At 38.2% G+C, this 27134-nt stretch overlaps 2 protein-coding genes across 3 annotated transcripts in view; one reads left to right on the top strand and one right to left on the bottom strand.

The window, feature by feature from the left end:
- Positions 1-11538: 11538 nt before the first annotated feature.
- Positions 11539-16829, bottom strand: tmem218 (transmembrane protein 218). 2 transcript variants are annotated; one of them, XM_066651359.1, is made up of 4 exons: positions 16253-16829; positions 15971-16181; positions 15390-15492; positions 11539-12054 (listed from the first exon to the last, which is right to left on the bottom strand). In XM_066651359.1, the coding sequence occupies exons 2-4, from the start codon at positions 16078-16080 to the stop codon at positions 11920-11922; spliced, it is 348 nt and encodes a 115-aa protein (XP_066507456.1). In that variant the 5' UTR covers positions 16081-16181; positions 16253-16829; the 3' UTR covers positions 11539-11919. The 2 variants fall into 2 exon arrangements, with proteins under 2 accessions (XP_066507456.1, XP_066507455.1); XM_066651358.1 differs by having other exon boundaries at positions 15971-16829.
- Positions 16830-18670: 1841 nt separating this feature from the next.
- Positions 18671-27134, top strand: part of pknox2 (pbx/knotted 1 homeobox 2) — a 100944-nt gene continuing 92480 nt past the window's right edge. The window contains exon 1 of the mRNA XM_066651252.1: positions 18671-18718. The gene's annotated coding sequence lies outside the window, so the exon portion shown is untranslated. The remainder of the gene's footprint in view (positions 18719-27134) is intronic.

The following is a 27134-nucleotide window of genomic DNA, read 5'->3' as shown; positions in this document are numbered from 1 at the left end:
AGCTTATCCACTTTACTGCATTAACAGCCTCTACTCTTTTTTGCTGATTACACTGCTGTGAGGATTTGAAGGCACTGAGCCAAGAGATCACTCATGAGCTCAGGTACTGCTGTTGGATGAATAGTTCTGGACCACAAAATCCACTCCAACTCTTTTGTAGAATTATGGGATTGTGCTCCATCATTCCAGAGAATGCTCCCCAGCGTGATATTATTACCCCCTCTAGCTGACACATTGTATTGGGCATAGTGACCTTTAGCTCATTTGCAGTTGTTCCAGGTTGTGTCCTTTTACTGCCAGTGCTTTCTAAAGGCATTAGCAGTGTGTGCGCAATGGAATGTCTTTTTTAGCATGGGAGCACCATAAATGGGAATCCAAACAATTATTTTATTTATTTACTTATTTTTTTAATGTTTGTATAATTAATAAATGAGTTCCACATGTTTTAATGGGAGGCATTTTACTGCTGTTTAAAATGACCTGCTGTAGTCTTTTGAATTTGGATTCCATCGCTATCCAAAGAAAAACATATTTATTTATGTATTTTTATTTATTTATTATTTTGTGTGGATTTTTAGTTTACTTCATCATTTTAACACAGCAGCTGTCCATCACAATTTGTGAAAAGTTCATGATGAATGAACCAAATGTTCCAAAACTGACTTGGAATAAAGTATTTTACACTAATTTCCACTGAAAGGATTTCTAGAAAGTTACTATTTTAGAGATATGGGGTTTTACTGATTATAAATTGATGAAATAAAGGTAAATATAAAAAACAACAACGATATTTTGTGCCTATGTAATAAAATATATACATTTTAAATGTAAATATAGCATACATTTACATGGCTTTATGTAAACTGTCGAATATGAAAAGCACCTGATTGGAATAGTTGAATTCACTAGATTCACAATAGATTTGTGAATAGACTCTTTAGGACATGCTGAGTAATTGTAAATAAGAAAATATAACCAGCTAATCCCCACCTTTGCCTCTTAGAAATAAGTGTACAATGCAGAAAAAAACAACACTGCACTTTTGGTATTAGATTGGACTGAATAAAATGTGACCTGAATTTCGCCATAATCAACAGCAGAATATTTCTTAAGAGAATAACCATATTTGGAATCATCCCTTTATATATTTATCAGATATAATTTTGTGCAGTGAATACAAAAAAAAAAAAAAAAACATTTACAAACAAACTCCGTGAGACTTAAGATTTACAGTGGTTTAAGTATAAGATTTATAGAAATACACTCTAGACTATGTCTAGCTGACCCTGATTACTTTTTAAGCTTATGCAAATATGCCTTCTCAAGGGAACAGAGGGAGAGAGTAGAGAAAAGAAGAGAATGATAGAAATAAGAGAGAGCAAAAAGAAAGACAGAGGCAGTGGCAGTTCATTTTCCTTTAAGGAAGCTCTAAATAAAGTGGCGTTTAGTGAAGTGTCTATTGTGAGTGTAAATGGCCCGAGCTTCAGTGATAGACGCGTATTGATCGCGAGATCACTGCCCGATGGCCTGCACATCGACCGGCCTTCAAGCTCAACAAAGGGCACAGCGGAGGATCTGACCACATTCCACCACACAGCCACTCAGCGAGAAGAGCAACAATGGCCTGCAAGAGGATTTATTTACTCAGTAGCAGCAAAGAGCAAAGCCACTGATTTCTGCACACAGGTTCACCCTGAACAAGACACATCACTGATTACTTTCCTGTAGAGCAATACCTCGAGCATTTCTGGAGGATAGTGTTTCTTTAAAATGCAGATGTTGCAATATTATTCAGAAACCAGTGAAAGCAAAGGAATATCAAATAGCCATGAAATCATTTACACATTTATAATGCTTTTCATAAATTTCAAAAATGGCAGAAAAAAAATCTGTGCTTGACTGCATATAATAATTGGGACTATACATCAAGTCAAAGTCAGTACTTTACAGCATGAACATTTCTGTATTTTACTGCATGAAAAGAATCAGCATCTTTATTTTCATCAGTGCAAGAATAATTCAGTAATTTACGGAATAAAAGTGTAGTGTTTTAATACATGAAAATATAACTAATTCTCTACAAGCATAATTTAATACTTTAATACTTAAAAATTCAGTGCTTTTTACTGCATGAACATTACAGCACTTCTTTAAAGATAATTCTGGGCATTGCTGCTTGAAAAGTGTACAACTGTCCTGTGTGAAATAAAATGAAGCTATTGCTTGAAAAGTTTTTTAAAACATTTTTTATAAATTATAATTTATATGCCACTGTTGATCCAAGAAATGCCTGAAATATAATATAATATATTGTAGTAATTTCAACTTTTGTGTAAGTTATCCCAGTTTCAAATGATGAACTGATCACAGGAATAAAAATAACTCTTAGAAAAGTCTTTGGCTGTAAAAAAAAAAAAGATAATTCCTAATACACCACTTTAGCTTGATATATTTTACATCAACTAATGCAACAAATGAAGGTTGAAACTGAAACCTCATCACCGACTTTATCCTTTGTTCTAAAGCATTTGTTGCGTCAATATTCCACCCATCCAGCATCAACCTCAGCAGCCACTTCACAGCTCCATCTCCGAAGAGGTAACTTTATTTCCTGCCAATTTCTGCCCATGTTCCATAAAAACCTCCAAACATCCAAAGAGTCTAACAGCATCAGCAGAAATGTTATAACGGAGCATTGATATTCACTACAAAGACTCACAGCGACTTTTAAAAGAGAAATCAGTGACCAAGTGTAAAATCAGTGGGTTGAAAAGAGCTGATGTGTAGCTCTGATTTCATGCACTCGCCCCCATGCTGACACACCGAGAGATTTTCTCTTCGAAGCATTTTTTTGTGAACACAGCCGTGACACCGCCGCCGGAGATGAGGAAAATGGAATTCTCTCAGATCAGAGAGGAAACAAGCGTGCAGGGTCTAATCCATGCATAACCAATCATCTTTTCAATCTTCCTATTATGATAAGCGCTGATGAGAAGCCATGTTTTGTATGTAAATCACCTGAACACATTGCTACCAGCTACAACTTGAGTCTTTGTAGGACAAGATGATTATTGAATGCAGAAAATGTTCAATTATGCCCTTATCCCACATCGGAAAACTTGAAAAATGTAGTATGGCTATTGAACCAGAGCAAGTTGCAAGGAACAGTGGTTGACATTAAGAGCTTACCAAAAGATTAATATTTTTTCAGAAATGTCAAGATGCCAATAAGAACCCTTTTTGTGTTTGTTTAAAGAACATTTCAGTGGGTGGTTATTAAAGAAATCATTATTGTATTAGATGTAAGTATAAGGAACTTTAAAAGTGACCATAAACTTTAGTATAAAGTAAAGGTATTTTGAGGACTGTAGGGAAAACATCAAAATGTTGTTGAGATTTTACCTTTCCTGCGATGACCCCTGTCTTTTCGCGATGGACGCTCATGTGCCAGGTGAAGGTGGTCCCGCCCTCTGCCCGCTGACCTTTCTGACCCCTGCTGCTCCTCAGGTAAACAGGTGCAGTGGCACTGACAGCGGCCAGAAGCTTCGGCCCAGGAGCCTACGAATGTCAGCCATAAGAGCCATGCTAAGAAATGCATCTTCAGATGGAATTGCTCCTCTCAGGGACTCTCTTATTTTCCTCGTTTCAAGTGTGCACTAGCATCCGCCAGCGTCCCCTAAAGTGCCAACCCACTAACTGACAAGTCTGCAGCACGGCCCGCTAGCCTCCGACCTGTGCTAAGTTATTCTGAGATTGTTATAAAGAATGTGTGCTTTTCTTTTTTTTTTTAAAGAATGTTCCTTTATAGTGCTTTGCGTTCACATCCCCCCCCCCCCCCCCCCCCCATCCCTCTCTTGTGCTCTCTCTCTCTAGCCCTCTCTGTTTTTTTTTTGGGGGGGGGGACAGAAAGAAGTTGGAGGAAACAATGATTGAAAAACAAGTTGGAGACCCCATGCTGGGAGCGAGGGAGAGGAGGAGAAGGGAGGAGAAGGAGGAGAGGGACGGGGGATGCTGTCTCCTCCAACAACATCTGTGTCATTCGTTCTGCACGTCCCACAGATAGAGAATAAGGCTAGGACTTGGGGCCAGCAGGGAGGGGAGGGTAGGACAGGGAAGGGGAAGGGGGAATGGGGGCATACAAGAGGAGAAGGAAAAGGGAGGGGATGACGTTTTCTTTCCATTTGACTTACATTAATCAAGTGTCTACTAGATGACTGATCAAATCCTTCACAATGAAAAAAGTTTCTGCTTCTTAAAACTTCAAACAGCACCAACCACCCCCCTCACGTTCTCAGTCTTGAGCAAGTGTAGGCATATCCCAGTCCCCTGTGTTTGGACGTTTGGTCCGAGCAATTGGAAGTTATGGGGGATAAACCAGAATCGTTTGTGTTTAAAGCAATTTAATATTGTCATCAGTGACTACAGACTTTCATTGAGCTCCATATCATTGCTTTCATTACTTCTTCTAATGTTCTTAATTGGATAAAGTGGATAAAACTCACAAGTGCCTAAGCTGACTGATCAAATCTTTTACAATGTGATAATGCTAGAACATCAAACTCTCAAGGAATGCGAACAGAACTCTTGGACTTGGGCAAGCAGACACCCTCCAGTTCCTGCATTTCTGCAGCTTGCTGCTCACTCAAAGGCCTTAGAGAGGCAGAGTGGGTGTGTTTTCAAACAAAACTGACCTTCTCCAATGCCTTTAGCGGCTTGCCTAGAGTGAAAGGTCCCACTTTTGTTGTGAGGCTTTCACAGTTTCCCAACTCGGCCTTTCTATCTCACGCTTGCCTTTTATCTTCACGGGGAGGATGAAAACATCGAGCTGTAGCGCTGAAATCGCTAATGCAACTGGAACATTTTTGATTGTTACCCAGCGGATGTTTCGCTATAAGCGAACGCTATTTTAATTTTCACACCCAAACATATCAATTAATGTGACAGCAGGCCGGTTGCAGCTTTTGATGGTTGAGAGGAAGAAGGACTTGAACAAGGGCACAAAAGAGACATATTTAGTTAAGAATAGTGCTCATCCCAGTGCGTGGATAAATTTGTTCTTCCCTCTTTTGCACAGTATGAGGCTCATGCATCATCGTGCCTGAGTGGTCAGAATCAAACAGCAGAGAGAAAGCGATTAGTCTCATACAGGCAGGCCCAGTGTCACTCTCTCCAGGCCCGCTGCTTCACTTCACTGGGAACACAAGGACCATGCTGGGCTAACAGGCCTGACCTGCTCTGGGGTCTAAAACCCACAACCTCTTGACTAATTGAAGAACGTAGCCCACACAGTGTGTTGTTAAATTTACCCTGACAGAGCAGCTTTAGGTTCATACCATTTTGACTTAGTTTGGCCGTACCATATTGCTTCTGTCATTGAATCATAAACCAAAAAGCCAGCTCTCCTTCCTGTGGTCTCAACATTTCATGACAAACAGAATAACAGAAGATGTTTTACATTAGCACTTACTACAAAAGTAAAAGTTAAAAATCTGATAGGAATGGTATTTGCCTTTCATATAACAGCGTTTAATGTGTTATTGATCTTATAATTATAATAGACCAAAGCATTCATCTCCCTGAGTACTCTATGATTGCTGTTGTTAGAAAATACAACATTCCCAAACATTCTTAACATCTATAGCTCTGCTTTTCAAAATTGAAAATGAGTTTGTTTTCAAATGATGAAGTTACAGAGTTATAACAGAGACTATGTTAAATGTAATTCTCTGAATGAAACAAGCCAGCACCTCAGTCACTATTAGCATATTCATACATCACCCATGATTGGTGCCCTGACCACCCATATCATTGCCTCACCAGGAGTGACCTCTTCATTCAGCTCTACTGGCTTCACGCTGTGTTCCCTGCCTGGTGTTGGTACATCTGGGGTAAACATCCCCCACAATGCAGCGCTTCCCTGTTGCGCAGTGCAAAAATGCCACGCTTCAACCCACCACAGGGCGTCAGGGCTGGGCAGCGAGGGTTTATATCTGCCTCTGCTGACCCTCAAATACAGCCGTGATCTTTAGGCCAGGAGTATAGGCTTTGGCGGTAATCCCTTCTCTGTAGAGGGAAAAAGATAGAAAGAGAGAGGGAGAGAGAGAGAGAGAGAGAGAGAGAGCAATGGGGGGGTGACAACAACTCATGCTTCACACAAAGGGACTAATGGTGCAGGGCTGAGAGGCAGTGAGAAAATCCACCCTTCTATTGCTCAAAATACATCAGTCGTTGCCCAGGCAACCCTTGCCAGCCCATCTAGAAAAGCACATTTCCAAGCCTTAAGCTTTAAGTGAAGGAATGTCACCCAAAGTTATCTCCATTCCCTCAGCATAAGATTGTGCACTCCAGTTAAAACTCACCTGTCCTTCAGAGAGCTCTTAAATCTGACCTCAGGCATCTTACAATAATCACAGATCCAATCTACAGTGAGCTGAGGGTACACTGTAGTTTCAAATCAAAGTAAAATAAAAAAAAGTTTCTTGCATAAACTTACAAAAGAGAAATAAGGTAAGTTACAAAATGGGCAGCACTCTTAAAGCTGGGGTCACACTAGACATTTGCACTTTCCAGTGCACTGAGACATAGGTGACACTGGAAGATTGGTGATACACATATGACATTGGTGATACATTCATTTATTCATTCATTATCTGTAACCCTTATCCAGTTCAGGGTCACGGTGGGTCCAGAGCCTACCTGGAATCATTGGGCGCAAGGCGGGAATACACCCTGGAGGGGGCGCCAGTCCTTCACAGGGCAACACAAACACTCACACATTCACTCACACCTACGGACACTTTTGAGTCGCCAATCCACCTACCAACGTGTGTTTTTGGACTGTGGGAGGAAACCTGAGCACCCGGAGGAAACCCACACGGACACGAAGAAAACACCAAATTCCTCACAGGCAGTCACCCGGAATGGGATTGTGATACATTCAGTTTTTCTTTTTATTTTTTATTACCTAATCAAATCTAAGTACCACAAAAGATGTGCACGATCTAATTGAACCTCCCAACTGACTGTAGTAGGTTGCCTCACATTTTTGTGCCATCAAAAATATTTATAAGCAGCTTGCACTGTGTTGTATAGAATATTGTGCATACAATTAAGGCTTCCTCCATTTTGGATCTACTTTACTGCTGCAGAAATATTAGTTGAGGATAGAAATTCAGATGTGTACATTCTCCAAACTTGATCTTGGCATGAAGTTAACTTGTTAAACGTGTTTGCCCTGAATATTTGCAAAATAAAATCACTCCTTGCAGCACATTTCCTCAAATATTTTCCTAAAATCTAGTGTAATCACAGCTTAAATCTGCATGAAAACATTCATGACATGCACTAAAGTGTTAGAAACTTGTTGAAATAAAACTTTATAAACATCAGTAACACTTTCATGTCATAATTCGAAAGAGTAATTGTCACATTAAGCCAGCTATAAAAGTTATAGGTAGGTTTTAGTTAGTTTTAGACCTACATTATAGTGGTACTGTAATGTCTGTCAGTGAGCCAGTAGATATCCTTTAGCCTTATAAACACTGCTTTTAGGTGAAGTTATCTCATTGTAACACCAAGAAATGGGCTGGGTATAAAGTGTGCTGGTTTATATCTTAGTCTGAAAAAAAGTTAACACTGCAAGGCATGATGCATCACTAGTCCTGCATTCTCATTCTAAAATATATGATACATGATTCTCAGGGCTCGGGTTAGGACTGCAAGGGTCTTGGGTAGGCCAACAGGCCGCAAAGATGCAGAGAAAAGGAGGCTGGGGGTGTGGGAGCAGGAGTTCTGCTTGAGTGGATCACAAAGGAGGATCTACTCTTCTCTTCCCCTCCCCTTCTCTCTCTCACTCTTGCTTCTCCTCCTCTGCCACAAAGCCTAGCACCCACACCCATCACATCACATCCCAGCACACACTCTCTCTCTCTCGTCTCTTTGTATGTCCAGCTGGCTGCGCCACAAAGACTCCCGCTCAGACTCCCAATGAGCGCTGGTGCCCTGGACGCTTTGTTCGCCCCTTTTTCCCACTCCCTAGAGAGAGAGAGTCACAACTACCATGAAAACCAACCAAGAACTGAGAGAGAGAGAGAGAGAGAGAGAGAGAGAGAGAGAGAGAGAGAGAGAGAGAGAGAGAGAGAGAGAGAGAGAGAGAATATACTGTACAATCTGAAGTCAGGGATTTGATGAAAGTTTGAAGAAAACTGGCAAAAATATGTGTAATCATTGTGCAGTTATGAGCAAAATTTCTGATTATGTGAGGCTCCCATAAATGCTAATTAGCTTTAGCAGAAGCAATGTAACTTTGTACAATCTTTACAAAATATTGAGTCTAACAATAGCAACTGACTGGTCAATACCATTTAAGTTCACATTCTGGTGCATTTTCTGGTTGTGTAATGCACCTTGTTGACATTATTCCCACCTAAATGAAATAAAGAATTAGCTAAATTGTCTTTAGCTGCTAGTCAGAGGCAAAAAACACCTAGCAGTATCTTTAGATCACACTATTACAGCCATTATTATTATAGCCAGGAATTAGCCATTTTGGCTGTAATTTAATTGGAATCTGCGGTTTAAATTCATTATCAGTGCACCCCTATATGATATAGATGCCATTATATGGCCTTGGATATGAATGGCTAATAATCCTTTAATGACTTGTATTGCACTCATCCACACCCACCCAAATAAAGCTCTGTCCTCTGGATCTTCATCAGTTCAAAACATGCTGTGTTTGTTTTCCATTCTGTCAGCCTCAAATGCAGGGTTAGTGATTTCATGATTCTTGATTATAAAGACTGTTCAGTTTAACTTGTTGGAATGCAGGTATCCATTCATTCTTTCATTCATCCATCCGTTCATCTATCCAAGCATGCATCTACCAATCCGCCCTGCACCCTGTTTCTCAAGCTCTGAGAGGTCCAGCAGAAAGCCTCAGTGTTGAGATGTGGGCCGGAACTAATAGGATTGGATTTGATTCATTAGATTCTCTTTCATCGCACTGGTTGGAATTTCACTGCACGTCCCACCGAGCTGCCTCGTTTCTTTTTTGTTTTTTTAATGGAGCTTGTGAAGACTCTGGGTGTCACAAGCTTCACATAACTGAGGCCAAATATTATACCCCCATCAGCTTACTCTGATAAACAAACAAAAACACACACAGGCACAGGCCTGAGTAAACATATCATTGCTGTCAGATCAAAAGTTTTGTTTTCAACTAAACTTTAAAATGGCATTCTTAACTTTGAATGGAAGATAATTGTATTTATGCTAACACTTTTAATAGTATTTAAATAATATTTATTCCTAATTAATATTGGAGCGTTTCTATTGGTCCGCTAATCCCAAAATCCACTTCATACTGTTACATTGCAAACAGTACTTTTTTGTCATAAGCATATAGTACTAATCCATATTGTACAAGAAAGAAGTGATACACTGAATTAACATAATTCAAATGTATACATCTTTCCTGCATGAAATAAAATACATTGCATATATTACACAGTTGTGCTTAACGTAAATAAACTGGGTAAACATGTTGATGCATAATTTATTGCATATTTGCATATTTTATTTTAATTCATGGAGAACGATGTGCACATTTAAAGGAAAAAATACTGTGTATTACATTTATCAAAGTTAAAACTAGTCTCATTAGGGATTATTTACTGAGCACTGTTCAACATTTATTTAAAAGACTGTAAGACTGCTGCTGTTTTATATATTTCCCCTCATATTTTATCAAACGTGGCCTTAAAGTTTTGTGAGCTACAGAACACCATAACAACAAACCCAGCATAAAAACAGAGCATGAGGGGAAGATACCACAACTGGATGTTGTATTTATCACTATGTATATAAACTAAACATAAAAGACATTTAGCTTGCATATGTTTTGAGGTAATTTGTCCATAAAACCATGTGTAGTTGCTTTAAATAAATACAACACAAAAACTGTGACATGCAACATATTTCAGTATTCCAAAAGTTTTAAATATTAGCATCTCATACTTTACCTAAAAGTCTCTTGAAAGATATTGGTTATATAGAGTCTGATCAATTATATATTATGTTTATATTAGCTGCCACTGACCTAACAATGCTAGCTTCACAGCAATGCTAAGCAAGTTAAACAAGCTACTAGCGCATAAATGTTCTTTCAATAAAATGATATTACTCAATGCCTTTTCATGTTATCAGTGCTAATAAAACTTGTTTGATAATGTCATATGTGTATCACAGGATTTGCATAATGACACATAACCGGAACTGTAAGCTAAAACTGCATGAAAGCCAGAGAAAGAGATTGTATTTCACTGCCTTCAGATTGTATGTTTAAACTAATCTGCCAAAACTGATATGGCTATTTGAACCAAACAGCAACAAAGAGAGTGAATGAAAGAGTGGTGTCTCAGAGATGTGAAAGCCTAGGGTGAGATTGTTTAGTGTGAGACTGAACAGTCTCTTTTATTTGTTGTAAACACTGAACCTAGGCAAGCTTCCTAATGTATTCAGCGTGCAACAAGGACTCCGTCCACGCAAAACATTTCATGTGAAGAAAGCACTATAATGATGTCCCTCTCCACGTGTAAAGAAGTCTTGCTTCCCTCAGGGACGTATGAAATGGAAGGCAAACATCAGAAACAACAAAAAGCCCATACAGAGCATCACCTTGTTACGATCAAAATAATCAACTTGCACAGCTTGAAGTTCTGTTGAACTGTCCAACTTTGCTCCCTGGTTTTATTGTTTGTTTTGTTTTTTTTGCATTTTACTGAGAGAGAGAGTCTCTTAAAGAATGCTTCCACTAGGCTGAATTAGCATGTCAATATGGTGCGGAGCTGATGAAATTTGTCTGGTTTGGGTTGTCAACAAGCACAATGTGGCGTTGTAATTTATCAGTTAACAGAGTGCTCTAACAGGCCACTTCACAACTACATCCCACACACATCAGTCACTGAGAAGTTTGACACAGCGTTGTCTTCATTCAAAATACTACCTGCAAATAAACACAACACTCATGACAAACAAGATGCCTGATACAGACAATGATGTATGAAATACCTTTTGTTAATGGGAATCCCACTGATTCTTCATTTATGCATAATGAAACCATTGACATATAAGTAAAGTCATTATTTTGTGAAGTGAAATGGCGTTTATCAATGGAATAGACAGAGGGGAGCCAGGCGTTGCGATGTCTACAATGCAAATATAGCCAATCTATTTAATTTCCAAATGGATCAGTGACTCTAAGTGTGTCGTCTGTATGTAATATGCAATGCTGATAATAATAAAAGAGTTAATCTGGGATATTACATTGAAATAAATCTCTGCCAGTAATCCCACCGCCATGAATTAAATTTAAAAAACAGGTTTACACTAAAAACATATCAATAAACTATAGTTAACTGCGTTTCAAACACTGTGCAATGAATAACCTGTATCTCCCAAAATAGTAACTTCACAGGAGAAGGGAAAAAAATGGAAATCAATGTAATAAGAGTTTATGTCAAGTCATTTTATTTCAGGACATTTCTAATGTAGCCTTAGGTGGTACACGTGTTGTTGTGCCCTATTTTATTATTGCAACATTTTTGTGTATGTTAAAATGAAGTTTAAAAGTACTGTTTGGTGTATGCTAAATAAATATTACTATTTAAAATACAAACAAACAAACAAACACATGGACAAATGTGTTTCACTCTTTTCAGTGTAGCAGCAGTGTAATGAGCAGCCTCCTTGTGTTCTGCCCAAATGGACATGAGTCTGTGCTTCTGATCTGGACAGCAGTAGAGTAACACTGGAAGCTCTTGTAGGACCGTCTCTTGTAAAGCTGGTCCCATTGACAGGGGCTGAGCCAGACAGGCCCTCTGGGTCTGTGTAGGGGTCTGCCATGTGCCAGTCTCTGTTCTAGTGAGCTCTCACAGGCTTGGCATGCACTGGCTCCAGGAGGTGGAAGGGCAGGAGCGCAAACAGAGCTGCCAGGAACACGACACTCACTATGGACAGCAGCACGTAGCGGCCAATAAAGAAGGTGTCCACTATCTGAAACAAAACAGAGGAAACCATTATAAACATATAAATGTACTGCATGAATAGCTGTATAGGCTTAATACTGCTGGGCCAATGGTGCAACAAAAAACCTTATTCAGAGATGGAGAACAGATCAGGTTTGTTCATGTCCACTAGAGGACAGCAGAGTTCCTTAAAGAAGAGCTGAAAAGTGTACCCCATTTTGGTACTTACAACCCTGCACACACTTTGAGATACAGGACTTCCCTGACAAAGCTGATATGTAAGTGCTGCGTACTGTACAATATGGCAAACAAAAAGATAATAACTTCAGTGCAGTGGGTTACTAAATATGATCAGCATTATACATGTGAGAAAAAATGTAGAATCTTTCAAATATCCACATAAAATAAAAAGAGTGCTATATCCCACTTTCACATTAATGACAGAATGGCCTCAGAAAGTGACCATAATTTGGTAAGATGAGAACAATATCAGAATGTGTTGATGTGAAATAATCTGCCCTACAGCATCTTAAAAAGCCCGACTTCATCAGAGTGGTGTTAATAGAAATCTACAGCATTTAAAACATGTATCTAAAACGACATTTACAAAAAGCTATAATATGAAATTGTTATTAAGACCGTACCTTGCTTATTAATATGAACACTTTTTAAAGTAGAATACTGCATAAACAACACCATCTGAATCCATTACAAATATTAAGGCTTCACACATTATGCCTCGGCTTGCTGAAATACAGCTTTACATGGCGAAGAGATGAATGCTAACCACAGTAGCCTGTCCCTAAAGGCCTGGGCTAGTGTATGTGGGCTTGATCATAGGAAAGCTACCTTAAGATCTGTGTGTGTGTGAAGGTGTGAGAATGAAACAGTGAATGTTTGTGTGAGACAGGGTGGGGGAAAAAGAGAGAGAAACAGGGGGAGTGAGTCTGTGGATGTGTGAAAGAGAGAGGGAAAGGAAGAGGGGGAGAGAGAATGGGGGGAGGGCGTCGTCTCCAGTGAATGCAGTGTTCTCTCGTTTAACGCATCTCACTTTCTAATTTGCCAATTAGCCGGCTAGCGAAGCAAAGAGCGGAGGCCATGTTTTATTAATGCGGCGTTGAGTGTGCCGTGCCCAGCTCCTGTTTGGGGCCAGCCTAATTGGCACTGTGATATGTTTTTGTACAACAGCAAGGGCTTAGCCATTTCTTATACAGCAGACGGCCACTTATCAGGAGAAGCAGACGATCTGCTCAAACTTACTGCAACCAATAGAACAGGGGAAACTAGCATCAGTGTTTCTAGTTTTATACATACACAACAGAGTTCTTTACAATAAACACTGAGTGTACATATCCATATTAATTGGCTCTAGGTTTACACATGTTCTCCATGTAAAAAATAAACAATCTGAACAATATACCAAACCTGATGATAGCCTGCATCAGTGCAACATACAGTACAAGAGGGCACAGTCATCACCAAAAATATGTGGACACCTGCTTGTGTACATGATTCTTCTGGAATGATTAAGGATATTACGGTTAAAATGTACGGCTAAAATTATTTTTAAGGTGTTGATAGTGGACATTTCTACACACAGTAACCAAGAGGCCCTGAATTTAATAACGTATATAGAGTGTAAATTAGATAAACAGTCAAACAGATGTCTACTGGCTCAGACAGTAATGCTGACTATTTACAAATTGACTAACTCAAATTCAATCTTGAATGATAGCATTATTCCATCTTTAGTACCAATATCACTTGGTCAGTACCACAAAGGTATAACATTTTAAAAATCCATCGATAGTCTCTTGTCCTTTTTACCAGAGAAGCACTTAAACATCTGAGTAAAGATGAAGAACCATGAAAAAACAACAACCCTGACCCAAATCAGCATCACCACAGCATAGTACCCCATGGATCTTACAGTATGGGCTAGCGCTCAGCGATGAATTACAAATGAGCCGACACCACTGTGTGCTGAGACCCCATTGGCTCCACTAAAAAGAAGTCACGTTGTTTAGGCCTTGTGAAAATTTTTCAAAGCTTTACAACACTTTTTGTTTCTTCCAGTTAACAATATTCCACTGTGTTTTCCATTCTAATCTCAGGCTGAAAGGCTGAAAGGTAAACTGTGTGGTTTGTATGTGTGTGTGTGTGTGTTTGGCAGTGAGGTGCAGTGGTTTTGGCAGAAACACACCAGGGGAAAACGCTGCTGTGTGTTTGTGCTACTCTGCTGCTGGAGAGAGATAAACCACACCAGGCCTTTTGTGTAAAACACACACACACAACAATGCAACCAGCATGACAATTAGGAAAACCTTCAACAGTTTAGACAATGTTTGATAAAATTCTACATTTCCACCATTCAAAGAAACATTGTGGGAAACATCTAAATGCTGACTGGGATTTATGGTTTAAAACAGTGTTATGCCATCTTCAGTGTGGTTCGGGAATGTAAACACTGCGGCCAAATCTGAAATTAGGTCAACGTAGTTTTTGTGCTACTACAGTAGTAGTGGTTAGTAATATGAGGTATTTGTTTAAGCCACTGCCACCTACATGATGATGTGCATGATGAAGTTTGCTTTATTAAATGAGCTAACTGCTTATTAAATAGAGGATATGCCAAAGACAAAGACTCCCCTTATTTATATTATTATTTATCTCTTATAAAACTGCCATTAAGTACATGTTACTCTTTTTATCTTGAAAAAACAAAACATGTATTTAACAGAAAATGACAGAGGATTAGAAATTCAGATTTTATTGTATCACCTTTTTGCCTTTATTATATTTTCCGTTGTTTTCAGTGTTTTGACGAGATATTTTCTACACGTCCACTATTCACTCTTAGCAGTTTGCTGCATTTTCTGCTTCTCATAATTTAAGCAATCCCAAAAACTGACACTTTATTGTTTTGAAAACACCAGCAGCTGAAACTTCTCTGTTCTACTATACAGGAGGAAATATAATGCAAATATCACATAATCTAAGCATGTGATATTTCACAGAGATTTGTTCCAGGACTGGATATGAGTTATATGAATATAACTATAGGCTAAATTCTGGCACAGTTTTTTTTAAGCAGCATTTTAAACCAGCATTCCATCGTTATCCAAATAAAAGTACCTTTTTTTGTAGATTTTTATTTGTCCTTCATATCGTGTGAAAATTTCATGATGAACGAGCCAATAGAAATTCTGCAAAATTACTTGGAAAAAAAATCTTTTTACCTTCACTTTCACTGAAGGTTAAGACGTTTTTTTTTCCTTCTAAAGTAAGTTACTATTTTGGGAGGTACATGTTTTTAATTGGACAGCAACATTATGTTCCACTATTACATTCACTAGCACTGACCTGTGTTTCCTTAACTGTAGAAGGGAATTCAGGTGCTCGGGGGAAAAAGATGAGGATAAACGTTATGGTTAAAGCCAGGACCACAGTGGGGATGATGAATAGTCTGATGAGGAAAAAAAATAATAAAAACATACAATATTATTAATTTATAAAATTGCGCATATTCACACAAACAAGCACATTAGCAAGGCGGGCTCTTCAGCCATTCAGTGAGAGAGTGAAGAATACGAAAGTGATTAAAGACTCATAAAAACATTCATAAGTAGGCTATGCTTCAAATTAATGACACTGACAATATGAAATGAGCTAAGAAATTAACAACATGGCACCTACAGTCCGCTCTTTTTTAGAATGTTCATTCAGGCGATGAACAATTAAGAGATTTAGCTTTTGTGAAAAGTTTATTGTTAAAAGATACATGATTGGGAAATGAATGGTAAGGGATTTTCAATCAAAATATTACAGCTAGGGGAATGCACACACGCACACACACACATACATACACACAATTTATATAGGTAAATATAAACTGCTGTGTATACAGTAATGTTGGCAGTTGCCATTTTGTTCCTGTGGCTTACTTTGTTTGAGCAGAAGCTCTAGAAAGAAGAAGAGTGAGAACCAGACTCACAATCCATATGAGAGCAATGATGAAGACTCCTGTCCCCACACCCAACACTGCTGTAGCCATACCTCACCTACCCCTGTATCTCACTTACAATCTAAGCTATGGCCTCATCTACAACTTCAACGTACCTTAACTGACCTCACCAAAAATGTTAACTCAATTACCTCACCTATTACCAACAACCTCCCCCCACACCCTCAACCTAGAACCTCAGCTCAAATGCAAACTCAATTACCACATCTAGGACCTCTCCTAAAGCCTCCAACTTTACCTACAACCTTAACCCCCACGTCAACTTTCCTTACTTACAATCTACAAGTTCTCCACCACACTTAACCTAAAACCTCTGCTCACATACAAATTCAACTGGAACCTCTCCAGGAACCTACAACTTAACCTAGAACCTAAGCTAACTACACGGAAAATCCCGTGAGAGAACCCAGAGTTTAACCTCATTTACAACCTCAAATTACCTCACCAAATACCTTTAATGTACCAACAGAATATCAACAAAGTTTAATAACACAAAAGCAGTGTAAACAGGAATTAGTAAACACTACACCTTAGGTAACGTTAGCTAACACCCTATCATTCAAAAAGAACAAAACAGACTAAATTTAATCAGACCAGTAGCGTTTTTCCTGTTTCTTCGCCCTGTTTCTCACTGGCTGTATCATTAATAATAGCTTCCGTCTTTTTGTAAAACTTAAAATTTCTGCAATCCAGCAAGAAAAGTCTTTTCTAACGGTTTCTCCATAGATACAAAACAGCGTCAGACACTACCGCCACACTTCCTATGCTACCATAAACAGCCAACCGGAGCAATTGTTACTCACACGAACAGGATGCTGGGAATTGTAGTCCATTCCTTTGCCGCAGGACTACAAATAAATACGAAAAGTGAATAATAATCTCAATAATAATGAATAATAATCTCAATCTCATTTCACATGTTATATCTTTCATGTAATTTTGTAAAATATCACCACACTTGTTTTATAGTTTACTTATAAAAAAAATTATTAGTTGCATTCGGATTCAATGTTTTGTAATGTCTCAGTCAGGTCATTGAAATTGTGACCCGAGGTGTATTCTACAAAGCAGGACCAGTTAGCCAGGAAAGTTGAGATAAAAAGGAATGTCCTTTAATTATTTTCCTACAGGACAGAACTGATAATAATAATAATAATAATAATAATAATAATAATAATAATAATAATAATAATAATAATAATAATCTGAGAATAAAGTCAGAATTCTGAGAATAAAATTTGAATAATCCTGAGATTAAAGTTGGAATAATTCTGAGAATAAAGTCTGGAAAATTCTGAAAAAACAAAGTCGGAATAATTCTAAAAAATAAGTGAGAATAATTCAGAGAATAAAGTCAGAATATTTTTCTGCACATATAAGGAAGCAGACACAACCTGTTACAGTGTAATTGAGGAATGCAGTTGAAGTCATAAACTTGTTTAGATACTAAGTCCTCAGGCACATCATGGGTTGTGCAATAACCCCTTTATTCAGAACATGGCATGAAGTTTCACAAGATACAATTAGATTGATTGTGAAAATGATTAATCCATAGAGAGTGGAACTTTGGCATGCCCATGTCTTTCTGGATGGAAGCATAAAATAAATCATTTTATTCACTTAACTTGACTGTTTCTTTAACGACACACTCTATGGCACACAAACAGAGAGCCTGTCTGTCTAAATAGTCGAATAGCAAACAGTGATTCTCTTAATACTCCTACTTTATTGTCTGAATTATTCAGACTTTTTTCTCTCTGATTTTTTCTGACTTTTATTTCAGTAGTATTCCGAATTTATTCTCAGACTTATTCCGAATTTATCCTCAAAATTCTGACTTTACTCTGAGAAAATTATTACTATTATTACATCAATGCCATGACCCTAAAATGCTGTCATATCTTGGAAATCTGACTAGAAGAGAAATCTGTTTGTTTAGTCAAACACACTTAAACCTTAAGTCAAATGTGTCCAATCAGAACAACAAACAACAACAAAAGCACACAAAATAATTAAAGCAAAACATATATTGATAAATAAAACCTACATTCTTAGGTTAAATGCTAAAAAGTGGTACCCCTGTGATCTGATTTTAGTTAAAGACCATACATTTATATATATAATTAAATAAAATGTGTCTAGTGGCAATATGTTAATTACAATCAAATAACACGAGTGACATATTCAATCTTCTTATTGATTTTGTGTTATAAATGGGTTCATGTTGTTTTAAAGATCTGCTGATGCTGATATGCCCTGGCTGTTTTTGCTGATACTCTCTTTGTTGATGCTGTTATTGTTATTAAGTTGATTATTATGTTGTTATCATGCGTTGGCAATATCTTGAACTTGATATATGAGCAGAAGCAGATCTGCCCCTTTTTTTCCCTGCGTCTCGTCACTGTCACGTTCTCAGTGCGCGCCGACAGGGGGCCAACAGACTCCACACAGAGGAGCACACACTGGACTCAACACTTACTACAGCACGGAGAGAGAGAACCAGCAAAGAGTGGTACAGAGAGCGAGAGAGAGGGAGAGAGAGGGAGATGAGGAGGGGGAGGAGGGGGGGTGGTGGGAGGGGTCTTACATGGTAGACGTCACTAGTTGTGTAGGGGAGTATAGGCTGTGTTGTCAGCCTGGTGTCAGTCTGATGAAGATTGGCATTCAGGTAAGCTGTCATTCATTTTCAATGTCAGAGCGCAGAAGCTAACACTCCAGCATCTTTTTTTCTCTCTCTCTCTCCCTCTCTCTCTCACTCTCTCCCTCTCTCTCTCCCTCTCCCTCTCTCCCTCTCCCCCTCTCATTACAAAAGGCAGGACATTATTCATACAGACAGGGCCATGGACGAGGGAGAGCAGGGGCGAGCGAGCGAGCGAGAGAGAGAGAGAGGGAGAGAGAGAGCGAGAGAGAGAGGGTTGAGAGAGCAGAAGAGAGGAAGAGAGCAGGAGGGAGGGAGGTAGGGAGGGGAGGAGGGAGAAGAACGAGTGTGATAGAAGGAAGAGAGGAAAGAGGGAAACGAAGGGAAGATACGATATTTGGAGGCGCGTTAGGATTCTTGGATGATTTGTTTGCTCCTTGAATCATCGGAACTTATGAAATGTGGTAATTTTCCGTGTTAGTGGCCGGACTGTCAAAACAAGTCATTCGGTCATTAAGTTATTCGTTTGATATCCACACGAGGCGGTCATTTGTAAGAAGCCGTAGCATCTGTCAGAAGGGGTTTTAATGCAGAGCACTTTTAGTTTGTTTTGGTTTGTTTTTCCTCGTTTCACTTCGTTACTAAGACCCTGAATGTGTTTCTTTTGCCGCCCGCTCTCACTGTGAGTGGGTTTAAACGTCAGACTGTTGTAACGGCTGTTGGACCAAACTGATCGTTGTTTTAGTTTATTTGGGTGTAACCTGCTCTTTTAAAGCAAATCCTTCTACTTAGGTTAATTCTGACCAGTGGTAAGGTCACACTTTTTTGTGGTGAAAATAGCATTTCGAACATTTTTTTTCCTGGCTCTGGTTTTTAAGGTCAACTTTTTGGGCACTGATAGTAAACAGACTAATGTTACATGTTTGTCATTACACAGGAAGGTTGGTGGAGTGAAAGAAATGTGTTTATATAAGCTATTACTTCTTTATCTCTGTATTTTTGTATGTAACATTTAGTGTATATAAAGTATATATATGTTTTTATTTAATGTAGGCTGTTATTTTCAGTAACATTTCCCTTTCCACTGTTAATTGCTGTTCATATTTTTTCAGTGTCAGTGTTTTCAATATTTTCTGGTTGTAGCCTTCCAAGATGTTTGCTAATGAAATATAAAGCGTTTTGCAACTTTTTTTTCATATATTATTTCTGTGTTTTAACATATTTGTGTGTTATTTGAGTAAAACAACAGAAAACATCCATGTTTAGTTTTAGTAGAAAGTTCTGTGGTAAAACTGCCTCAGCAAACACTTTTTCATGATGAACTATGGCCTTTTTCTAATGAATTTATTACATCAAATTTGTAAATGTTAAAATGTCTGCAATTTTTAAAGCAAAACCTAGTTATATATGAAAATATTTTATTTTATTTTTATGTATGGTTAATATCAGTAGTTCAGAGTAACATATTAGCCAGAATTACAGTCCTTTTACCTTTATTGTACACATTTATATTATAGGAATTATATAGGATTATATTATCAATTATAGGAAGTTTAGACGCCACAAACACAAGCAAAAGAAAGAAAAAAAACACACAACACAGCAGAGCGTTGTAAGAGTTTGTTGTTCAATTCATACATTATTTTTAGTGTGAAATTATTTATGTAATTTAAGTGTAAGTGTTTAATATCACACAAACCTGTTCCTTCTTAATGCACAAAAGTAAACTAAACTAAAATATCTTGAATGTACATCTAACATCAGGTCCATGCTGCCAGTGATATCCTGTGTTTGGGAATCATGACAGATATGAAAGCTATTAAAAAGGATAGCTCTGTGGTACTGACATGGGGATTACATTGCGTACATAACCACGAGAGTCTTCCCATGCCGTTCCGCATCTGACACGAGTCCATGCTTTCTGACTGTCAGAAGAGCTGGATGAGGAATTTCTCACCACGAGAAGGCGAGAGAGTGCGTGTCCCTTTGTCCTCTCAAAGGCAAGAGCCTATGTTAATCAGGTATTGTGTTTCAGAGGTTTCGGCTATCATAAGTCTGTGATATTTTGGGTGATGGTGGGGGGAGATAGTTGCTGTTCTGTGCCAATTTAAATGCTGAGATCCCTGCTGTGATCTTAATTGATGATATGTGTCATGGGATGAGCCACCCTTGGGCAAAACTGCAAATACAAGGAAAAAAATAATAAACCCAAAACAAAACAAATACATTTGCATATTCTCATTGCCTTGTCAGGAGCAAATTGCAGGCTGAGGTGCAATTCATCGGGTCCTGCAGCTTTTCACTCTAATCACTAATAAACTGATTCGGTCTTGCCTTGATGAGGGCCGTAAACAGAGTGGAAACAGCATATGTTATAAACCAATTTGCGCACTTATGCTCGGTCATAAAGCTATTTAGAAAATTGAGCTCAGCCACAGTGTCTATCATTTGCTTGTTGACGGCGCTCTATTCCAGTACTTTATTTTCTACAGATATTGCCAGGATTATTTCAACATCTCTAGCGCTAATTTTACGGAACTTGTTGTAGGTTTATCTATGAATTTAAAGGGAGGGAAAAGAAGTATTAAATCAGAAATATTCATCAGCTTGGAGTCTTCTGGGTGTTGTGGTTTTAGACGTTCAAGGTCTTGTGCAACTTTGTGAGTGGATGTGAGGATTTGCACCTAGTTCTCCCTCATAGCACACCTCCAGATGATTTTGATGCATGGAGGCAGCACTGGGCTGGTACTGGCCCGGTCCACTAAGCCCTGCTGATCCTGATGGCTCTCAGAGGAGTGCAGACCTGCTATTGCTGCATGTCCAAACGACCTCGGCGTACTTTTCTTCCCCTTTCCGCACTCAGCCTCTATGCTGCTTGGCATAACAGTCCAGTTCCTCCCCAGGGGCGTTGGAGGTACAGACAGATCTGCTTGATTTATGCTCCAGGAACCGGCGACTGGAGGTATTTAACGATCACCTATACAGTTTACATCACAGGCCTGCTGCCTGCACTAGCCCCTGTGTGTACAGGGACGAAAGGAAGATCATGAAAATACATTAGAAGTATGAGGAGATAATGCATATCCATGTCCATAATGCAGTTTTAATAGAAATAGCAAGGTCAAGTTTAACAGTCAAAGTAAACATTCGTACAGACTTACTGTTCAATTACTTTGTCATCAGAGTCTGAGGCCCATAAATGATCGTTGGAATATTAATACATTATTTCAACTATAATAACCAATAAAATATTATTTATAATACAAATAATAAAAATGGCAAAAATTCAGTTTTGTTCGAAGCATAAAATGGCATAACCCCTCATTTATGAGTAAGAAATAATGACTACATCAAGATCAAAAGCAGATTCAAATTAGCAAGGGCTTATTATTAATTCTGAATTTAAAAACCTTTAACAAGGCTGTAAACGTCAGAGTGCCTTTGTTCTTATCTCTGGTGGAATGCTGCTAATCCTAATAAATGAACACTGCCTTGCTGGGAGAAATAGGGCCTGCCTGAGAATTCTGAATTTATTAAACTCTTCTGCACTTGCTGAGCAGGCGTAGGTTAAAAATATTTGATTCAAATTCATCTGGAGATCAAAGGGCAGAAAATACCACCCAAGACCAGCTCTCTTCTATTTTTTTTTTGTTCCTGCTCAAAATATATAAATATACATGTGAATATTATAACTTTCCAGTTTCCATTAAAAAATAGCTCAGAGTATGAATGACTTTGAAGGAAGACTGCAAGGAGGAGGTTCTTCTAACATTCGCTCTGTTAGACCTGATATGTGGTGAGCGAATCTAACATTCTACACATTTCTAACGTGTGTAATGTGGACGAACAGACAAACTGGAGACAGTGTGTTGATGATTTTCTTGCTGCTGTATGAGCACAGTTACATTTAGATAAAACCCTGTAGTGTTGATCAATATGAATGGGCTTGTTCTTTTCTGAGTGCTTCCAAATATCAGTGCTTTTATTTTTGTTATTAATAATCCTCCATTGGTGAGGAAACGTGTCTATTTTAGCCATTGACATTGGGTAATTTGTTGTTGTTGTTGTTGTTATTTTGAGGCCTCTTTCTTTTGATTGGCCACACCTCTGATTTTCAAGTTTATTATTTTATTTGACACAAAAGTATTGTCCAAAATATGATTAGAGCCTAACAGACTCTACTTAATGTGGTGATAGTTGAGGTGCTTTTTCAATTATTCAGTGATTGAAGAGTGGTTTGATATGGAGTAGAAATTGTAGGAAAACTTATCGATCTATATTTCGTTTTCGTCATTGTGATAAACACGGTTCACAGGTCCACAATTAATATATAGCCGTTTTATTTACTATGATTTCATATTTTTCCATTTATCTAAAATACGCCCGTCTACACAGTCCTATTTCCACCACAGTGTGTAACTCTGACTCTGTAACCTTCTTCTAACCTTTTTACTCTAACATTGTTTTATTTAAAAAAAAATTAGGTACTGCTATGTTTATTGAGACACTATCCATAGATGCAACAATACAGTTGGTTGAGTATAGTCACCTATGGGAATGTCTTTTCAAGTCTGCTTCACACAAGGCTGGTTTAACTGTTTAGGTTTCTTTGAACTGGAGTGGCCTGAATTATCATCTATTACTGTGAAACCCATTTTGAGTGAGAACGCCATCTGTGTCCAGACTTTCTGAATTAAATCTTTGACAAAGTCTGTTCTTCTCCTTTTCACACTTCCGGACATAGATGGCCACTGATTTGGACGACCTGATTTCTTTTTGCTCTGGAACGGTGGGTTATACCAGACCTTCCTCCCCTGCCGATCTTCTCTTGGAGAATCTTTTGTTGTTCTCTCTATGCAGCCCAAACATCACCAACATCGTTTTTTTTTTCTTAGCTGCACAGCCATTTAAAGGCATTGATTGCCCTTTGAACGCTTCATAATAGCATTAATCCAAGGAAGCATCACTTAACAGCCAGGATGGAATTCTTTCCCTGTGTTAATGCACTGGAATGTGTTTTTCTTATATGGAACATAAGTGACTCTTGAATGAGCTCCCAATCGCTTTCTCTAAGAGCACCATTACTGTATATCAATCCAGCTAAGTGGATGTGCATTTTATTTGCTAAGTGATGTGTTTTTCCACTTGTTTTATTGGCCTGTTGTTCCCGAAATACTTAAAGGAGTGCCGCTTTATCCCTCCGATATAAAGCATTAGGGCCTGCCTGGCCTCTGGATGACCGTAAAGCCCATGGCTTTCCTCTGGCTTTAACTTAATATAAGATTTACAGCATGTGTGAAGTCCAGTGATTGAAAAAAAGTCAGACACAACTTTGCTTTGGAACTCGTGCGCAAGATTCAGCATGGCAGATTTTTGTAGAAATCGCTGACAGATTTAGCGCAAATGACCTCTGAGCTCAGTGGTTTATAAGCAGATAGTCAATGATCCGAATCGGTTGACTCTCATTTGCTTTTGTTGCCAGTTTCTGGGCTTCGGAAAAAAACTTTGTTCTTTTTTGTTGCTCGTTTCTGCCTGCGAGAAAACTTTGTGCACCCAGATGATAAGTGCATTCAAGAACTGCAACATAAAAGATATTTTTATCAGAGCAGCATAACTTAGCAGCAGAGTCAAGTGAGGAGAAGGGCTGTAAGTTTGGGAGAATTGAGGACTAAAATGTGCACAGTTTTCTTTTGATTAGTTTCTAGTTCAGTGTTCGATCAGTGTGAGACACATCACTTTCTTCATTTCAGTCAGTATTTTGAATGCTGCTAATAGATATGTCTCAAACATGAGAGAGAGAGAGAGGCTCAGTGCATTAAATGGAAGAATTTCTGTGTATTAATAATAGCAGGTTATTTGAGATGGACCTAACTGAAAATGCGAGCTTTGTTTGCAGTACCAGCCCTGATTATAAGAGACTATGAATTCAGACAATATTATCTGCTCATGTAACATTATATTAAATTACAATCTGTAGCTTCAGTTATGTTGCTAGCTATGTAATTTATTATCTTATATGAAAAATCGGTGTATGTATGAATATATATCTTGTTAACTGTCCGAAGCAAAAAAACATTTCTCCAAAATAGTAACTTTATGGAGAACAAAAAAAATCTTCTTCACTTTCAGTGGAAGTCACTGTCAAGACATTTTTGTTCCACATAATTAGGGGCATTTCTATTGGTCCATTCATCCTGAAATGTTCACACAATGTGCAGAAGAGTTGCTGAGTTGAAATGGAGATACATTATTTTTTAGATAGCAATGAAATGCTAGGCGCAATAGTTTTGTATGTTCAAATTAATTTAAACTACTTTGCAGTCATTTATGCAACACTTAGTTCCGATGACACATTCATATGACCCACTTTACACTGAAGCAAACCATTAGTAGGTTTCTGCTTCAGTACAAAAATAAGCTGGCCATTGCTGGCAGTATATTTGACCAATATCCATAAGAAAGCGAGTTTTCGTTTCCTGATATTATTAGCCGCCCTGTATACTGGCTCAGGTTTTATTGCTGAATGAATAGCAGTAAGTTGGATTCATTTTCATTTGCCAGTTACAAATTCAAAGCACACATTCTTGTCGGAATTCATTGTGGTCCATACAGAAGCAAAAGATATTGATCATGTTGAGTTATTGTACCGCATAGTGTTATCTTGTTAATGTTTTATATTGTCACTTTGTAGATCAAATTAGTGAAAAGAAACAACACGTTTTTGGTCATTTAGAATTTAGCAAGCCAAGTCTATTCCAGGAGACAGCTTGGATCTCAAATCTGCTTTCACACACACACACACACATTCAAACACTGAGAGGGTCATTGCCAGCTTGACTCAGTTGGGCTTTTTTCAGTATGTGCAGACATTTTAGGGAAAACCTCATGTCGCTTCTGATTTAAGAAGTGGTTCTATTTGAGGCCTCGACAACATACTTTTGGTTTTCTAATGGATTTCCAGGGCGAGCTGCCCCACATTTCCCTCCCGCTCACTTTGGTCGGGTTTGATGGGCCTCAAGGCTTCGAGTTGTTTCCTTTCAAGTGGAGATGTAAACAATGAGATTGCAGATGCGTGCAGTATGCGTTCTGGGGCTTTCGCTAAGGAAAGTTTTATAGAACATGAAACCCATCTTTTATTCATAAAATTCTGGAGCAGAGCTCTCAGTCTGTGCCAGAGTTTGATGCTTTTTTAGTTGTATTCCTAGGGTTGTTTTTTGCAGCCTTCCAAGGCACTTTTGTTTTCAACATAACAAATTGCTGGTTGGATGGACAGCAGCATATCTAAGACAAAAGTGTCTTATTTAATTTGATGAAAGATTTGCCCTTTAGTTTACAGTGTGGTCAGGGAGAGTGCTGCCCACTGGTCAAAATACATTCACACACTGGAAATTCAGATTTAGTTCATCTGAAGTGTTGTTATTTCAGCTCATTTGGAATCACTCATCATCCTACAACAGATAAGGTTCTCATGTTAGATTCATTTAGATGTTTTGATAGGATCTGTTATGGTTATTAAGAGGTTTCTAGCAAACGTCTTCAGAGCTCCATGAAGAATCTCATTTTGTTAGCGATATTGATTATTACGTAGTAGTGTAATACAAACACACATACACACACACACAGACACACACAAACACACACACACACATGTGTGTATTCTTGTATTGATGCCATAACAGGACCACTTTTGAAGGACTGTCCTACAAAATAACTGCTTTTAAATAATAAAATTAATTTTTTATAGTTGTAAGAACCTCCTCAACATGCAAAACTAACTTGCAAAGCTTCTAAATGCAGATGTTTGCTTACTTGTCTAAGCCAAGAATCATTTAGGAACATATCTTTTTAAGAACACCCTTGAGCCGCTTTCACATATGAACTCCAGAGATACTACAGAGAATCAGGTCCTGAGATTTTTCAGAATTTTCCTTTCACATTTGTAGCGAACAGTAGGGGCTTTTCTGTGTCAGATGTGTTCTCACATTTGGAAATGTTCAGTGTGCCTTAGGCATTTAGGTATGTATGTCACAGGTGGCTCTGTACACCCATGCGCTCATTTGGACATTACTTGGATTTGTACTCTGCTGCCAGCGGGATAAAATCTGAGTGATGTCCAGGACAAATGTTATGGGTGTTTGTATTCACACGTACAACTGATCTGGGTAAAATGTCTGGGTTACATCCATGTGTTAAAGAAGTTTTGGTTCCATGTTCAATTCTCATTTTCATGTTTACAGAATTTAAATAATGACTTTAAGGTCTAGAATCTTCACATTAGCGATCTCTCTTTAGTGCCTCTGACAGAAACCCTTCACTAAAAGGTGCTTAAAGGAACCAAAAATATTATTTTATTTTATTGTGCAAAAAAATATAATTTTTGGCATTTATATTTTAGAAAGTAAACATTAACAACTCTTTTAAATTTCCCAAATAATCATTGGCTTTG

Source organism: Hoplias malabaricus, chromosome 18, assembly GCF_029633855.1.
Source record: "Hoplias malabaricus isolate fHopMal1 chromosome 18, fHopMal1.hap1, whole genome shotgun sequence".
Lineage (NCBI taxonomy): Eukaryota > Metazoa > Chordata > Actinopteri > Characiformes > Erythrinidae > Hoplias > Hoplias malabaricus.
The sequence above is the reverse complement of the archived record's forward strand: the minus strand, read 5'-3'. Positions and strand labels throughout refer to the sequence as shown.

Bases quoted from the DNA above. Each gene is read 5' to 3' on its own strand.
- tmem218 (XM_066651358.1), bottom strand. From the start codon at position 16,080: ATGGCTACAGCAGTGTTGGGTGTGGGGACAGGAGTCTTCATCATTGCT. The intron at 15,493-15,970 runs GTAAGCCACAGG...TTTCCTCATCAG, and splicing joins AGAGCTTCTGCTCAAACAAA to ACTATTCATCATCCCCACTG. The intron at 12,055-15,389 runs GTCAGTGCTAGT...GTTTTGTTTCAG, and splicing joins CTACAGTTAAGGAAACACAG to ATAGTGGACACCTTCTTTAT.